The following is a 17,641-nucleotide window of genomic DNA, read 5'->3' as shown; positions in this document are numbered from 1 at the left end:
TGAGAATTCTACACCCAGAAAAAAAAAAACAAACTTCAAGTATGACGTTGAAATTAAAATATTTCACTAGTCAAACAAACAAATGCACCAGAGAGACAGACTGACTGACTGTGACATTAGCAGACCCAAATAAAAGGAAATAGAAAAGGATTTTCTTCTGGTAGAAGAAAGTTGATCCTAGATGGATGGTCAAAGATGCAGGAAAAAAATTAAGCACCATGAAAATGGTAAATATGTGAGTGAATCTAAATAAATGTTGACAGTATAATGTCTTGTTGGGTTTAAAATAAAAATATTAATAAAAAACAATACATGGCATAGAAGTCTGGAGTGGGATAAATGGAGTTAAAGGGTTCTAAGACCCTTGTATTGTTCTGGAAGAGGCCAAAGTACCAATTATACTTCAGTAAGGCCAAGGATGTGTGTTACAATCTCTAGGGTTCTATCAAGAACTGTGAAGGGTACCATACGACCCAGCAATCCCACTACTGGGCATATACCCTGAGAAAACCATAATTCAAAAAGACTCATGTACCAAAATGTTCATTGCAGCTCTATTTACAATAGCCAGGACATGGAAGCAACCTAAGTGTCCATCAACAGATGAATGGATAAAGAAGATGTGGCACATATATACGATGGAATATTACTCAGCCATAAAAAGAAATGAAATTGAGTTATTTGTAGTGAGGTGGATGGACCTAGAGTCTGTCATACAGAGTGAAGTAAGTCAGAAAGAGAAAAACAAATACCGTATGCTAACACATATATATGGAATCTAAGAAAAAAAAAATGGTCATGAAGAACCTAGGGGCAAGACGGGAATAAAGACACAGACCTACTAGAGAATGGACTCGAGGATATGGGGAGGGGGAAGGGTAAGCTGTGACAAAGTGAGAGAGTGGCATGGACATATATACACACGTAAAACAGTGTGTATATTTACCAAACGTAAAACAGATAGCTAGTGGGAAGCAGCCGCATAGCGCAGGGAGATCAGCTCGGTGCTTTGTGACCACCTAGAGGGGTGGGATAGGGAGGGTGGGAGGGAGGGAGACGCAAGAGGGAAGAGATACGGGAACATATGTATATGTATAACTGATTCACTTTGTTATAAAGCAGAAACTAACACACCATTGTAAAGCAATTATACTCCAATAAAGATGTTAAATAAATAAATAAATAAAAGAACCGTGAAGGGTTTCAGATTTTACCCTACTGGCAAACTAACAAGTTAGCCTGACACAGTTTCATGGATGCTGGCAGAAGACACAAGGTTCCTGGATCAAAGACAAAGGGCAATTTATTACTCACAGCAATAGCATTTGTGCCAGAGTATCAGCATTTGTGCCTATTCCCTGGGATCCATTTCCCAGAGGGTGACATGAAGACGGTCAGGTGACACCTGCTCACGTTGCATTAGAAGACAGAAACCCTGAGTGTAGGGAACTTGAATCTGTTATAATCATCAATGAGAAAATCTGTCTAAGCTTTGCTCTGGAGGAAAATATTATCTTTATTATATAGAAGAGTAAGCAAACCTACCCTTCGCTGGAGAGAAAGACCCTACCTCTATCTTCCAAGGCTGTTCACAATACAAACATCCTTGTAAAGACAGTATGGAAAAAAAGTAGTCAGAGTCTCTGCTTGTAAGATGTACAGAAACACAAGAGACCCAAGGAGAACTACCTCCCAAAAGCTATCATTAAAAGATAATAATAGAGTATAAATTTCCAAGCTAATAGAGGTGGAAAAATGGAATAATAAGGAAACATTCAATCATGAATTGCAAAAGCATTATGCCAAGGGAAAAAACTCTGATTCATAAGACTACATGCTGTATGATTAAAAGATAAAACTATAGGGATAGAAAGTAGATCAGTGTTGGGGCTTCCTTGGTGGCAAAGTGGTTGGGAATCCGCCTGCCAATGCAGGGGACACGGGTTCGAGCCCTGGTCCGGGAAGATCCTACATGCTGTGGAGCAACTAAGCCCGTGCGCCACGACTACCGAGCCTGTGCTCTGGAGCCTGTGAGCCACAACTACTGAGGCCCACGTGCCTAGAGCCCGTGCTCCGCAAGAAGAGAAGCCACCGCAATGAGAAACCCACGCACCGCAACTAAGAGTAGCACCCACTCGCCACAACTAGAGAAGGCCTGCGCGCAGCAATGAAGACACAACACAGCCAAAAATAAAAATAAATAAATTTATTAAAAAAAAAAAAGTAGATCAGTGTTTGCTAAGGGCTGTGGTGGGTGCAGAGGCATTATTACAAAGGAGCACGGAGGAAATTTGGGGGATAACAAAAAAGTTGTGCATCTGGATTGTGGTGATGGTTACATGAGTGTGTACCTTTATCAAAATCCATTGAATGATACACTTAAAATTGGCAAATTTTATTTTTTGTAAATTGCATCTCAATAAAGCTAAAACAAAACAAAAACCAAAAAATAAAAAGAAGACAAGAAAGAAAGGAATAAAGAAAAGAAAATACGTGGAAGAATAACCAAAAAAAGCAAACAGTAAGACAGTAGATTTAAACCCAAATATATCAGAATTACATGAAGTATAAATAGACTAAATGTTCCAAATAAATATAACAAATAACAGACTGGATAACAGGGAAAAGAAAAGACAACTATATATTCTCTACAAGATTAAAATTGTAAGGAAATATATAAATACTAACCAAGAGAAACCTGGTGAAGCTATATTAATATCAGAAAAAGTAAAGCTTAAGGTAAAAAGCATTGCTGGACACAAAGAGGGATAATTCTAAGTGATAACAGTTTTAATTCACTATGAAAATGTGATAATTATGTATCTAATAATAAAGCTCCAAAATAAAGTCAAACTTGACAGAATTAGAGAACTAGACAAATCCACAGTCACACTGATAGATTTTAACATACTCTACTAGTTTCTTACACAACAAGCAGACCAAAAAAAAAAAAAAAAAAAATCCCTATTGGATATAGAACAATTAATAAACGTGACCTAACAGACATATATAAAGCACTATTTCCATCAAGTACAGAATACACATTCTTCTGAAACACACACACAAAATTATAAATATTGGACCCATGCTGGGCCATAAAGCAAATCTAAACAAATTTCAAAGACCTGAAAATATTTAGACTATGTTCTCCAACCATGATGCAATTAAGCTAGAAGTCGATAACAAAAAGATAACGAAAAATTTCCCATATGTTTACAAATTAACCAAGATACATACAAATTATCTACAGTTCAAACAAGAAGTCATGGTAAAATTCAGGAACTATCTTGACTCGATGACAATGCAAATATTACATATCAAATTTGTGAGATGAACTTCCACTTCTGGCTATGACAGAGGAGTTTGTACCAGACTAGCCTTCCTGGTGAAAACAAATATAAAGGCAGGATTAAATTCAAACAAATATTTGAAGGTTCTAGAGAGAACCAAATGCAGGCAAGGCATAGCGGGCCAGGATTTTAGAGAAAAGGGAAGCACACTGAGGTATGCCCCACATTTTTACTCAGGGAACTGAGGTAAGCCCCACATTTTTATTCAGTTTAAAAAAAAAGAATAAAGGTAAAATATAGTCATTTTTAGAGATAGAAAAACAGAGAATTCACTGTCAGCAGACTTGCACTAAGAGAATTAAGCAGAAAGAAAACTATCTCCGATGGAAGCAACATAATGCAGGAAAGAATAAAGAACACTGGAAAAGGTATTATGTGGGCAAATCTAAATTGACTGTGTTTTGGGTCTTTTTTTTTTTGGCCGTGCCACACGGCTTGTGGGATCTTAGTTCCCTGACCAGGGATTGAACCTGGGCCCTCAGCAGTGAAAGCATGGAGTCCTATCCAGTGGACGGCCAGGGAATTCCCTGAATTGACTGTTTCTAAGAACAATAAAAATGTTTGGGGGTATATAGATAGAAATATTTACATATATATTTAATTAAAATGAAAATACATCACAAAAAGTTGATGAGATGGATAAATGGAATTGAAATCTTCAAAGGTTTCTGCATTGTCAGGGAAGTGTCAAAGTACCAATTTAAGGTAGACTGTGGGACTTCCCTGGTGGTCCAGGGCTAAGACTCTGCATTCCCAGTGCAGGGGGCCTGGGTTCCATCCCTGGTCAGGGAACAAGATCCCACATGCTGCAACTAAGAGTTCACATGCCGCAGCTAAAGATCCCTCGTGCAGCAACTAAAAAAAAAAAAAAAAAAAGATCCCACACGTCGCAACAAAGATCCCACATGTGGCAACGAAGATCCCACATGCTGCAACCAAGACCCAAAGCAGCCAAATAAATAAATAGATAAAATAAACATATTTTTTAAAAAGGTAGACTGTAATAAGTCAAGGATGCATTTTGCAATTTTTAACTACTTAAACATTAATAAAACAGCTAATGGACAGGGGAAATGGCATTAGTACACATACAGCAGCATTTGGCTTAAACACAGTCAAAAGTTGGTTCTTTGAAAAGATTTTAAAAAATCAATAAACCCCTAACAAAACTCAATGAGAAATACAGAAAACACGAAGTACCATCTTTTCAGATTCTTCAGATGTTAAAAAGAAAAAAAGAGGACATTATGAACAACTTTATGCCAATGAATCTGACGTTCCTTGAAAACACAACATACCAAAACTGACACAAGAAGATGGAGAAAATCTGGTAGCCCTGTATCTGTTAAAGAATTGAATACATATTGAAAAGCTTCACACAAAGGAAACTCCAGGCTCAGATGGCTTCACCCATGAATTCTTCCAGACATTTAAGAAAGTAGTAATATCAATCTTAAACAATTTTCAGAAAATAGGAGAAGGATTACTTCTCAACTTTTTTTATGCAGCCAGCTAAAGCTGACACCAAAACCTGATAAGAATGTTTTTTAAAAAGAAAATTACAGGATAATATCTCTCATAAATATAGTGCTGAAAATCCTAAACAAATACTTGATTTAATCTAGCAATATACAAAAGGGATGCTACATCATGACAAGGAGAGATTTATTCCCAGAATATATGGCTGCATTAACGTTTCAAAACCAACCAATTACCCAATCAATGTATAATTCACCACACTGACAAAAATAAAGGAGAAACTAACGAGCTAATAAATGCAAATCTCAATTGTTTCAGTATGAGCATTTGATAATATACAACACCCATTCATGAATTTTTAAAAAAGAAAGCTCTTAGAAAACTGAGACTAAAAAGGAATATCCTTAATGCAACAGAGGGTATCTGCAAAAAACTTAGAACAAACATCATGCTTAATGGTATGATGTTGAAACTTTCCCTTTTGAGACAGGAATGAGATGAGGATGCTTGCTTCACCATTTTACTCGTCATTCTTGCCAGTGCAGTACGGCAAGAAAAATAAATAAAAAGTATAAGGATTGGAAAGGAAGAAGCAAAAACTGTCATTATGTTCATGATGATATGATTATGTTCTCAGAAAATCCAAAAAGTCCTACAGATAAATTATTAGAACTAATAAATGAGTTTAGCAAGGCTGCTGAACACAAGATGAATATACAAAAGATCAACTGCCTGGCTATATACAACAACAAACAGGTAGAAAATTAAATTTTAAAAAATATCATTTATTATAACATCAAAACATGTCAAACACTAGGAATAAATCTGACAAAATATGTCCAAAACTAATGTGCAGAAAACTACAAAGAATTATTGAGAGAAATTAAAGAAAAGCTAAATAAGTGGGAGGGTATTTCAGGTTTATAGTCTGGAAGACTAGACAGTATTAAGTTGTCAGTTCTTACCAAACTGATCTATAGAGTCAGTGCAATACCAATCTCAAATCTCAAGAGCAGGGCTTCCCTGGTGGCGCAGTGGTTAAGAATCCGTCTGCTAATTCAGGGGACACGGGTTCGAGCCCTGGTCCGGGAAGATCCCACATGCCGCGGAGCAACTAAGCCCGTGCACCACAACTACTGAGCCTGCGCTCTAGAGCCCACGAGCCACAACTACTGAGCCCATGCGCCTAGAGCCCGTGCTCCACAACAAGAGAAGCCACCGCAACGAGAAGCCCGCGCACCGCAAGGAAGGGTAGCCCCCGCTCGCTGCAACTAGAGAAAGCCCACACGCAGCAACAAAGACCCAACGCAGCCAAATAAATAAATAAATAAATAAGTAAGTAAATAAAAAGATACATGCACCCCAATGTTCATGGCAACGTTATTTACAATTGCTAAGATATGGAAGCAACCTAAGCATCCATCAACAGATGAATGGATGAAGAAGATGTGGTACATACATACAATGGAATACTGACTCAGACCCAGGCCCTGTCCTTCCAGAGCTCTGTGGTCTGGTGGGGGAGACAGATGTGCAAACAGACATGTGGCAATCCGTGGCAAGAGGGGCGGACAAAGGTACAGACACTGCTGAGGGAGAACAGAGGGGTGAGCACAGGCTCACAGAGCAGGGACACATGAGTCGTAGGCCAAGGAGTGCGGGAAGAGCATTCTTAGCAGATGGAAAAACAAGGGCAAAGAAAATGTGTAAAGAGTGAAGGTCTGTCCGGGGAACATGAGTCTGACACAAGCCCATGTACCCCACATTTATCCCACTGAATGCCGGGTCCTGATCCACCTTTTCTAGCTACTGCCTGAGCCCCTGGAGGGCAGAGACCTGCCGCTGGTGGAGATGGGCTGTGGGCTGGATAAACAGTGAACGGGCAAACCTTAGGGTGTGTGTCTAGGCAAAGTCCCAGCACAGAGGGCCTCAAAAGTCAGTCCCCTTTCGAGAAGCAAAGATCACATGTCACACATGCTTTGATCATTCCTCCCAGGATTCCTGGGAAGTGCAGCCCTGCTTCTGCTGAGATACCAGCGAGGGGCTGGCAGGGTTCGTCAAACAGCATATGTCACAAATCAATGTCAGCAGTAAATGATTAACTCGTACCAGGAAGAGAAGTATGGACGTTATCACAATGTACACGGCGGTGCTACAAGTGACCACCACGGGGCTCACCCCAGAAGAGCCAGGCACCTGGACCATATGTCAGGCTGGGGGCCCAGGATGGGCCCAGCTCATCACACTGCAAAGCGGCCCGCCTGGAGGAAAAGGAAGAGGTGGGTTCTGGAGCCAGGATGTCTGTACCCCAGCTCTGCTATGAGTGGCTTTGTGACCTCAGGCAAGTTACTTAACTTCTTTGAGCTTTGTTTCCTCCTCTGTAAGAAGGGGTCAATAATAGCCCTACCTCTGCAGACTGTGGTGAGGACAGAGGGAGCTAACAGTTAGACCAGCGCCTCACATGCACTAATATAACGCGATACTATCATTGCTGCCATCTGTATCAGCCAGCATCCAACTCTCCACCCATAGGGGTGTTGTGGGACTCCCAGGCCTTAGGGAATAAAACCTGAGGATTCGGAAGACCCTGATCCCCTCCCCCAACCTGAAGCTCTGCAGTTACAGAACAATAGGAGCACCTCTACCTGGAGGCTGGAAGCAGGACCCTGACACCTCCGTCCAACACACTTAAGTACTTTGGGGACAAAGCTCTCCAGGCAAGTAAAGGAGGAGACTTAAAAGACAGACCTCGGCCCCCTGAAGAGGAAGTCCAGCACACCAAGCCTTCTCTCCACAAAGCACAGGGTGTTCGGATCAGTGGGGAACCCCCCACGATGACTACCCCAGTGAAAAGCCCAGGGCTCTGGCACAGTGCCCCCATCCCCCCAATAGCCCTCACTCCCAGCGACTCCCAGGCCTTGGCATCACCATTTCTGCAGCTCTTCAGAACCTCCGCTCCAGCTTCCCACCCTCCAACCTCCATCCCAGCTCACTCCCTGGATGACAGGACAGCCAGATGGGTGAACGAATGAAGCACCATCAGCACTAACCCAACTCAGCCCCAGTCTGCCAAGCTCCCCTGGACCCTGCATCTGGGGATCCTTGGTCCCTCCTCTCCCCTTTTCCCAACTGGCCCTGCAGCTGCTCAGTTCCCTCAGCCCTGTCCTGGATTCCTACACGTTCCTCTAGCCCACGGAGGGGGGCCCAGCATGCCCTGCGAGGAGCAGCTGTCCACCCCTTCCAGGCTCCCCTGAACAAACCTCGGCCAACCAGCCCCTACGACGACAGTCACGCCTTAAGGACCCAGGGCTACAGGTGATCCCTGGGCCTTCCCCGATTTGACCTTCTCGGCTTCCCCATCCTTCCTCCCTCCCTCCATCTGTATGGGTCAAGCCTCGAGGCAGGCAACAGTCCTCCAGCCCCAGCCCCTGCTGCCGGGACCCTGATGGGCCGGAAGGTGTCGAGTCTGGGAAGCCCCTCCCTCTGTTCTAAAAGCGGCTCCACCCCCAACAGACCCCTCAGATGTCAACCTGAAGAAGCTGCTCTTGGCCAAGGGACCTCCAGGCTGAGACCTGGGAGGAGTCAAAGGAGAGAAGTGTGTGTGGGGCGACGGACCATCACCCACCGGAATCCACTCTGGGGGTTCCTGGGGTTGACCAGGATGCAGTCCCACGTGCGACTGGGAGCGTTCTGGAACAGAATCAGCTGCCTTTCTTCCCGGACCCGGCCGCTCGAGCTGTAGTCCGCCACGGCCACCTCCTTCACCCGGAATGGGTTGGAGAACAAGTTGGTGACGCTGCTGAGGGTGTTGACCAGGCGGCCAAAGAACTGCATCCTCCACGGGGCCGGCGGGGAGGCCCCGCCACCTTCCCTCTCAGTCTGGAAGAAAACGGGGTCTCTGGTCAGCCGGGCTCGGTCTCCCATGCCCACCTCACCACGCACAGCGGTTTCCTGCACGGGCACCCAGGTGGCTCCCCACCAGCGCTGCTCCCCGGATTCCGGGCCTGGAGGGACCTGGAAAGGAGGGGAAAGAAAGAGAAACGGCACTGAGTGGGAGGGAAGAAGGGCTGATGAGAAGTTCCAGGGCTGCCACTGTGCACAGGTGACCAGCACCGTCCTGCCCCCTGACCCAGTTTCCCCAAAAGAGACTCAGTTTCCTCATCTGCAGCGCGGGGCTGTTGTGATCAAAGGAGATGGCAGACGTGAACGCACCTGATGGGCGACACTGCCCTGTGCAAACGGGGTGTTCTCACTCTGTAAAGTACGGAGTCGACTTTTGGGAACTCAAAGAGCTTAGCACTGGTCATTTGAATTCCACAAACAAAACCAGTGTCCCCTCTCTACTGGATGCCACAAGGGGACCAGGGTCATCTCACACTCCACTGGGGGCATTTGTCTAAAACCTCTGGTGCCTGCTACCACGGGCTTCCCAAAGAGCTCTGAGAGAACGCAACAAGAGCAAGCTCCGCGGAAATGAGCGTGAACGCAAAGACTAAGAAACAGTGACATAGGTTTGGGTGGAAATTTTGTTTCCTACCCACAGGGTCACAGTTTCTGCTATGGAAACTGTCCCCAGTTTGGATGACAGAATCAGATGTCTTGTTATTTCCTGGATTCCCAGAAAGCACACTACCTTCCTCAGGCAGTGCCACCAAAGCTGCGTGACAATCGGCTCGAGGCCACCCCTGCCTCTGTGCCAGGATGTCACCTGCCAAAAGAGCAGGTCAGTTGCAGGACAGAGCGTGGGAGTGTGGGCACCACGGGAGAGAGTGGACATGTGAGTGGATACTAGTCATCCCCTGGCCTATGGGTGGGGGGAGGATCAACGTTAGGGATGAAAGGAAAAGCAAGAGGCCTACAAAGAATCATCTAAAAAGGCAGTAAGGGTCAACAATAATCATCACATCAGGAGACGCTTACTAGCACTTACTAGGTAGTAGGCCCTGAGCTAAGCACTGCACGTAATTGTCTCATTTAATTCTCACAAACTGTATGAGGCAGACGGCCAAAGCACACAGTGCAGCTTGGGAGCAAAACTGCATTCAAATCCCAGCCTCACCACTGACCAGATGTGTGACCTTGGGCAAGTTACTTAACCTCTCTGAGTCAGTTTCCTCAACTGTAACATGGGGATCACAACAGAGCCTAATAACAGTACCTGGCAGATAGTAACTTTCAACAAACATTAGCCCTCTTTAGTTCCATCACCCCCTTTTACAGATAAGGAAACTGAGGCTTAGAGAACATGATTGAAGAGCTTTGAAAACGCTGTGAAGCTTTGTAATGTCTTTCCTTTTCTGATGTGGTGTGAGCAGATTGTGAGTCAGTTTCTCCTCCTTTAAAACGAGGACAGCGCTCGCCTCTCATGTGCGGTGAGGATTAAATGAGAACGTTCATGAGGATGCTTAGACCTATGTCAAGGTCCTTCTTTCTTCCACACTTGGGAGCTGAAAGGACAGAGGAGCTGGGTACCTGCGTCTTTCCCCACAGCCAGGGGAGAGGGGCTGGGACCCCAAGAGAAGGCATGGGACTTGGTATCCGGAAAAGAATTCCCCCAAAACAGAACACATGGCGTGCACAGCAATATGCTTTATAACAATTTCTGTTTTGACACAGAAATGGAAGCAACTTCAATACCCAGCATTAGGGGAATTGTAAGTTATGACACATTACCCCCAAGACACTGTGTGGTCACTAAAGGCTGCCACTGAGAAGGTGGTAACAACTCAGGGAAAGCACGTGGCGTCGTTATAGGCTCGGTGGCAATGAGTCCATGATGCTCCCTGTGCTGTTCTGGGCTGCGAGCTCGGCCTGCGAAGCCACTGCCTGCCCGTCCTGTCTCTCCCCATCAGTCCCACCCTGTCAGCTCCAAACCACACGCGATTCCAGAAAGCAATGCTGTTTCGCACCTCCTTGCCTGTCTGCATTGTTTTGTCTATCTAGAATGCCTCCTTTTGTAGCTGGAGAAGCCATGATCCTCCTGCCAGACTGTACACTTCATAGCACAAACCACACCAGGCACTCATGTGGCTCTTTCTGTACTCTGGCCCCGTTCCAAGATCTTTACATATATTAATCATTTCATCTGCAGCACCATCCTATGAAATCGTTACCATGCTTATCCTCATTCTACATATGAGACAATCAAGGAACAGAGAGGTAAAGTAACAGGCCCAAGGTCGCACGGCTAGTAGGTAGAGGAGTGAGAACTGGAGCCCAGATGGGCTAGCTCTGGAGTCTGAGCTTCGTATGGGCAGGTACCGGGTCTTTTTACTTCTATCAATTCTAACACCAGACTCGGTCCAAAGAAAGTTTGTTAAAACATAATTTAACTGAGTAAAAATTACGCACAGCAAAAAACAAAACAAAACAAACGAACAAAAAAAACTGATAGAAAACATACCAAAATACTAAGGGTAGATGAGCGTATTAGGTTTATGGGCAAATTTTTTTTTCTTTCCCCTATTTTCCAAATGGTATAGAAAATTATTATATTTTTTAAAGAAAGTGGGAGTGTAGGCTGAGCCTCTGGGGCCTGCATCTGGGGAGTCGTGGGGCGTGGGCGGGTCAGGCCTGGCTTAGAAAAGCAACACAGAGGCTTCGCAGAGGGCAGGCCGCAGCACCGGGAGAGGCGCTCACAGGGAGCTGGGCAGTCGGGAGCATCCAGCGTCCGCGGCCCACCTGGGTTAAGGAGGAGAGTCACCGTGAGGGTCCAGCTGGATGGAAGGCAGATGCCCCGCCCCAGAGGAGAGCCTCCCTCCTCAGGGTCCCCAGGGCTGGTGGCGAGGGTGCCCCCCACACACACCGACAGCAGCCTGGCCCCAGAAAGGACAGGCCTGGCCCTCCTCCAGCCTTCCAGGGTAGGCGTGAGGATGAAATGACACAGTGGAGGGAAAGTGGGACGCTGGCCACTTTGGGCACACAAACAGTGGCCACTGTCATCACGAGGTGGAAGAAAGGAAATGAAAACCCTGGGCCACATCCTGGACCGATCGTAACAGGCTGGCCTCATTTCTGTCCCCTTCCTCCTGTCCCCGCCACCTCTGACCCTGGAGCCCAGGTTCTTTCCGGCATAGCTGCAGGGATGGGCGCTGGGCTGGGGAGCAGCTGCCATTCGGAGCGTGGAGGGCCCCTGCGCACACGACCCCACCCGCACCCCTCACCCCACCCCCCTACCCATCCCCGACCCCTGCCTGGACTGTCCTCCCTGCCGTCTTCACCTGCCCCAGAGCCTGCTTTCAAGAAAGGGCTGTCAGACAGATGAATAAACCCCTTCTCATCCTTCAGGACTCAGTTTATGTGCCACCTCCTCCAAGAATCACACCCTGCGCCTCCCCTCCTCCCAGCCCTGGGTGCACGTGCGCCTTCCTCCGTGCCCCACCCTGCCCAGTGCACGCCCACTGACCACTTAGCCTGGGATGGTGATGCCGTATCTGCTGGCTGGGGGGAGGGGGGCCCATCCCCCCTTTATGGGCTTATCCAAGCACCTGGCATGCTGTTCCCACCCCACAGTGGGCATAACATAAATGTTTAGTGAATGAATGAGAACAAATCAAATGAATGAACCAACTGGAGGCCCCGGGGAGCCAGCACCTCTGAGGCACCCCTCCCTCCTCTCTTCACCCTGTGTGGTGGTAACAGACCACATGTCCCATTCCTCACCCACTCTGACCACAACAGAAATGCCCAGGAGCTCACCCCAGCACAGGGCAACCTTTACGGGGCAACTGCTGGGCTTTGATCTGGAAAATTCGATGCTTGAAGCTGAGCTCATTCATACTCCAGACAGGGAAACTCATCAAGCTCGCTGCTGGACCAGAGGGGCAGGGTGGCTGCTCAGGAGGTGCGGGCCAGGTGGCTGACCTCACGGGACGGGCCACATGGGGATTCTGGAAGCACACACAGAACTGCTTGAGTTGGAAATGAGGCTTTGTGAGCCCCAGCTGCTTATGACAGGATGTCCCATGATTGGAACGACTGGCAAAGGACAGCCGCCGGTGCAGCCGACGTCACCCCCATGCCCTGCCCTGGCAGGACGGGCTGAGAACACGGGGTCAGATCAGAGCGCTCCGCCTGCCCTGACCCCCGCGGACTTCCTTCCTGCAGCCCTTGCCATCTGCACCTCCCAGCCCACGAGCGCATCACTGCATGCTGGCCCACGGCACATCCTCTCACAAGGCCACCTCGCTTTATGGCTGGCAGGGGGTTTTCACGTCTGTTAGCTGCCTCAAAGCTCACAAATGCCCATGAGACAGGGACAGTGCGATCGCTATCCCTGTTTGGCATATGGGGCAACAAGGCCCAGAGAGAGGAAATGGGAGGTGTTGCCTGGAGACTGGACTCACGCTTTCCTCCTCGGACTCCTGACAGCACTAGGCAGAGCGCCTGCACGGAGCACGCAGGCGCTCAATCAGTGCACGAGGAAAGACGGGATGAACGTAGGCATCAGGTCAAACGTCATTTCTACCTCTCATCCGAGCGCCTGGGCCTCCAAGGCTGCCTCCAAACAAAACATCCCTCCAAATGTTCACCCTGACCCCAGCTCCTCCCAGACTCTTCCCTGAGCCATCGAGGAATGGGGGAGGGCTGGCTCCTGTCACCTCGCACCCAGCAACACTGCCCCATTCATCCAGCACCCACTGAGCACCAGATGCCTCACCACGTTTGGGGGTAATGATCATATTTATTCCTCAAAACACTCATAAGAGAAGGCATACTTCTTCCCATGTTACACACAGGGAACTGAGGCACAGGAGGTGATGTAACTTGCCAGGATCTGAACCCAATTAGTTGGAATCCAGAGCCCCAGCTCGTAATCCTCAAGCTGCCTTCAGGAGAAATCCCGAACGGAACGTGGCTGAGTGAGGCTTGATGTGCAGACCCCTGTGTGCCAAAAGCCAAGGCCCTCATGGAACAGTGCACTGCCATTCATATGAGCCAGAGCAAAATGGCCTTTCCGAAAAGGAAAAGGTGTCTCTTTCACCCACTTTGTTTAGCTGGACCACAGCTGGAAGCAAACTGCCCAGAACTGCTGCTGGAGTTCCCCAGCACGGGAGACCCCGATGACTTTACGAAGTTTTTGTGCTGGTGGCATGAAACAGGGTGACCATTTTACGATTCACTCTACAAATATTTATCAAGGACCAATTCTGTGGCAGGCACTGTTACAACTGCTGAGAACACACTAGTGAACAAAACAGATAAAACCCCTGCCCTCCTAGAACTTCTATTTCAGAGGGGGCTATAATAAAGAAGATAAATAGGCAAAATAAAGACATAGTTTCAGGGGGCTTCCCTGGTGGCACAGTGGTTGAGAATCCGCCTGCCAAGGCAGGGGACACGGGTTCGATCCCTGGTCCGGGAAGATCCCACATGCCACGGAGCAACTAAGCCCGTGCGCCACAACTACTGAGCCTGTGCTCTAGAGCCCGTGAGCCACAACTACTGAGCCCACGTGCCGCAACTACCGAAGCCCACGTGCCTAGAGCCCGTGCTCCACAATGAGAGAAGCCACCGCAATGAGAAGCCCTCACACTGCAATGAAGAGTAGCCCCCGCTCACTGCAACTAGAGAAAGCCCGCGCGCAGCAACGAAGACCCAACACAGCCAAAAATAAATAAACAAAAATAAATAAAACAAAAAAACAAAAAACATAGTTTCAGAATGCTGATTAGATGCCAAGGAGAAAAATAAATGAAAGAAGGGAGATAGGAAGTGTCCATGTGGAGATTAAAATTTTAGATACGGTGAACAAGTCCTCACCAAGAACTTGACCTTGAATAAAGACTTAAAAGAAATAAGGGCAAAAGTCATACAGGTATGTAGGTGAAGAGTTTTCCAAGCAGAGGGAAGAGCATGTGCAAAGGCCCTGGGGCTGGACCATGCCTGGTGAGTTCCAGGAACAGCAAGGAAGCCAGTAAGGTCAGAGAGGTAACAGGGAGCCAGGCAGGTACATTGAGAGGAGAAGTTATTACAGGGCTTGGAGCAAAGGAGTGATATTAACTCTGGCTGGATGCGGGGTGTAGAGAGGCATCAAGGATAATCTCACAGGTCTTCCCTGGTGGCGCAATGGTTAAGAATCCACCTGCCAATGCAGGGGACACGGGTTCGAGCCCTGGTCCGGGAAGATCCCACATGCCACGGAGCAACTGAGCCCGTGCGCCACAACTACTGAAGCCTGTGCGCCTAGAGCCCATGCTCTGCAACAAGAGAAGCCATCGCAATGAGTAGCCCCTGCTCGCCACAACTAGAGAAAGCCCGCACGCAGCAACGAAGACCCAACACAGCCATAACTAAATCAATAAATGTATTTAAAAAAAAAAAAAAGGATAATGTCACAGCTTGAGCCAGAGCAACCGAAAGAAGAATACTGCCGTTTCCTAAAGATGGGAGAGTGCGTGTGAGGGACAGATTTTGGTAGAGGGTGAGGGAAGGGATGAAGGGGATGGATATCAGGTGCTTAATCCTAAGTACTTTAAGTTTGAAATTCCTAAGTTTGAGATGTTGAGGGAGCAAATATGTGTGTGTCTATCATTCAGTGGAAATGTCTGGACCGGACTGGAGATATAAATTTGGAAGTTGGAGTCAGAGTAGAGATGGTACTTAAAGCTATGTCACTGGATAAGATCACCCAAAAAAATGAGGATGGACAAAAAAAGAGAAGAGGCATTTAAGGCATGGACCTATTAAAATGATCTCCCAGGAGCCACACTCTATAAAGTGAAGCTTGTAATACAAGACCTCCCCTTCACTACAGCTCCTACCTCCTCCCACACACACCCAGTACATACATGCAGACACACACACACACACACCGCATTTAAATTCCTCCTTCCTTTATCTCTTGGTGATGTCATTCTGCTGAGTGAGAAGGAAATTCCCTTTTGAGGATACTGTCATTTAATAAGAAAGTAACCCACGGAAGGGAAAAAGTGCCCTGGACACTTAGACAACAGTAGTGACCCTTACAGAGCACAGCAATCCCACCACAGGCTCTGGTGTTATAAAGTACTCTCTTCAGATTCTAGCTCCAACCACATCAGTTGGTGTGAACTCAGGCAACTCAATTGCCCTCTCTTCCTTATTGTGTTAAATGGGAGTAACATTGGCTACGAAGGTAGCCTAGAACATAGCAAACAGTCCACTAATATTTATGAAATAAATGAGGAATGAATGAATAAATGGTAAGAATAACATATAAAAGAGCCTGACTCATAGCAGATGGTCAATAAATTTGCCAAATGCTAAATGCGAAGACTTGTCTTTCCCTCCTTGATTTTTCATTCTATCCCTTTCCCTTTTCTGCCAATGACACAATAGCAAACCCATGCATTTGTACAGGACCATGCTGGTTACAAAGCTTTGCCTTCTACATTTTCTCAAATTTTGAACCTCATGGCAGCCTTAGGAGGGCAGGAAATACAATCCCCCTGTCACAGATGAGGAAACTGAGACTCAGACAGGAAATGGCCTACAAACTCCAGGAAAATTTTAAGGCAGAGACAATAACAAAAACACTGCATTCAGCCCAAGGGTGGAGCATCTGTGGTGCCAAACCAAACTTGCCTAACATCCTGTTGGGTGGGTAACAGGGCAGGTGAAGGGAAAGACTCAGAAGTTTAGGGGAAGGGAAGGTATTTGAGGTCATGTGAGTAGTCCATACAAAAAATGAGCATAGATCCCTGAGCCCTGTGCCCTCCCTGTCCCACACCCACCGGCCTGCCCGTTCCAGTCACACGGTCACAAGGGTCACACACTTCCTGTCACCAGCTTCCAGGTCATCGGTGGGAGCAGAAGGTGGACACAGGATTGGGGGATTGGGAGACTCTGGGGTGACTAGGCTATGGGAAAGGAGGGAACATGGGGGGCGTAGGCACAGATGAAATCTGGAGGCACCTGGGAGACAATAAGCAGGGAGAAGCAGGGAGTCGGGGAAAAGTGACTCCCTGGAGAACAGGGCAGACAGATGGAGGGACACAGAAGACAGAGATGCAGTGGGGGATCGGGTGGGAACACACAGAGGCGGAAAAATTGAGAGCACTTAGAAAGACACAGAAAGAAAGATGGGAACAATGAATGGGAACCAGAGTGAAAGCTGGGGGCACTAAGAGGCACTGAGAGTTGGGGGACGACGGGAAGGGGCTGACTCAGAAAGTGAGGGACGGGATAGAGGAGAGACGCACAGGGAAGAAAGAGGTACTGAGGGGGAACCCAGGGTCGGAGCTGGGGTCCCTGAGGGAACACAAGTCAGAGATGAGACAACAGAGGTCACAGGATGGGAGTTGGGGACGCTGGGGGATCAAAGGGTGGAAGCTGGGGGCATTTAGGGGTCAAAAAAGGGTTAATGGAGGACATGCCTCGGAATCGGGGAACAAGAGGGAAACCCGCGGGACGGTCGGGGTGGAGCCCAAGGAGTCTGGGGCACCGAGGAGGTTTGGGAAAGGTGCCCCTGGCCCCGCCTTCCCCGCGCCGTCACTCACCTCGGCTTACTCAGCACTTCTACTTCCTTCTACTTCCGCAAACAGACGAGCCCCGGGCCACGTGACAAACCCGGCCACGGCTCTCCGCCAGTCACTGAAACCTGTGCTTCGCGAGAGGAAGGCAGGGGCGGGGCTCCGCCATCTTCTATAACTGCCCAATGGAAGGGGCTCCCATGGCCGAGGGAGGCCGGGCTTTGGGCTGAGCCAATCCTCGGCGGCGGGGCGCGGCCACGTCTGTGCGGGGCGGAAGGTGCGCGTTGCAGCTCCTTGGCAGACATGTTAATGGGGGGCAGGGGTCTCACCGTTCTCCGCCCTCCGCCCACTAAAACGGTC

The 17,641-nt window shown here is 47.7% G+C and overlaps 1 protein-coding gene across 7 annotated transcripts in view; it reads right to left on the bottom strand.

The window, feature by feature from the left end:
• PLA2G6 (phospholipase A2 group VI) overlaps positions 1 to 17,407 on the bottom strand; it is a 51,963-nt gene extending 34,556 nt beyond the window's left edge. For 3 of the 7 annotated variants that reach the window (XM_061204636.1, XM_061204641.1, XM_061204637.1), the window contains exons 1-2: positions 17,309 to 17,407; positions 8,455 to 8,843 (exon numbers count right to left, since the gene is read on the bottom strand). In XM_061204636.1, coding sequence (XP_061060619.1) covers positions 8,455 to 8,753 — 299 coding nt within the window. In that variant the 5' untranslated portion in view covers positions 8,754 to 8,843; positions 17,309 to 17,407. Of the gene's footprint in view, positions 1 to 8,454; positions 8,844 to 12,527; positions 12,559 to 17,308 lie in introns of those variants that run through there. The other 4 variants (XM_061204639.1, XM_061204638.1, XM_061204640.1 and 1 more) reach the window with 4 other exon arrangements.
• Between the last annotated feature and the right edge of the window lie 234 nt (positions 17,408 to 17,641).

This window comes from Eubalaena glacialis, chromosome 11, assembly GCF_028564815.1.
Source record: "Eubalaena glacialis isolate mEubGla1 chromosome 11, mEubGla1.1.hap2.+ XY, whole genome shotgun sequence".
Classification (NCBI taxonomy): Eukaryota; Metazoa; Chordata; class Mammalia; order Artiodactyla; family Balaenidae; genus Eubalaena; species Eubalaena glacialis.
This window is presented reverse-complemented; position numbering and strand designations above follow the sequence as displayed.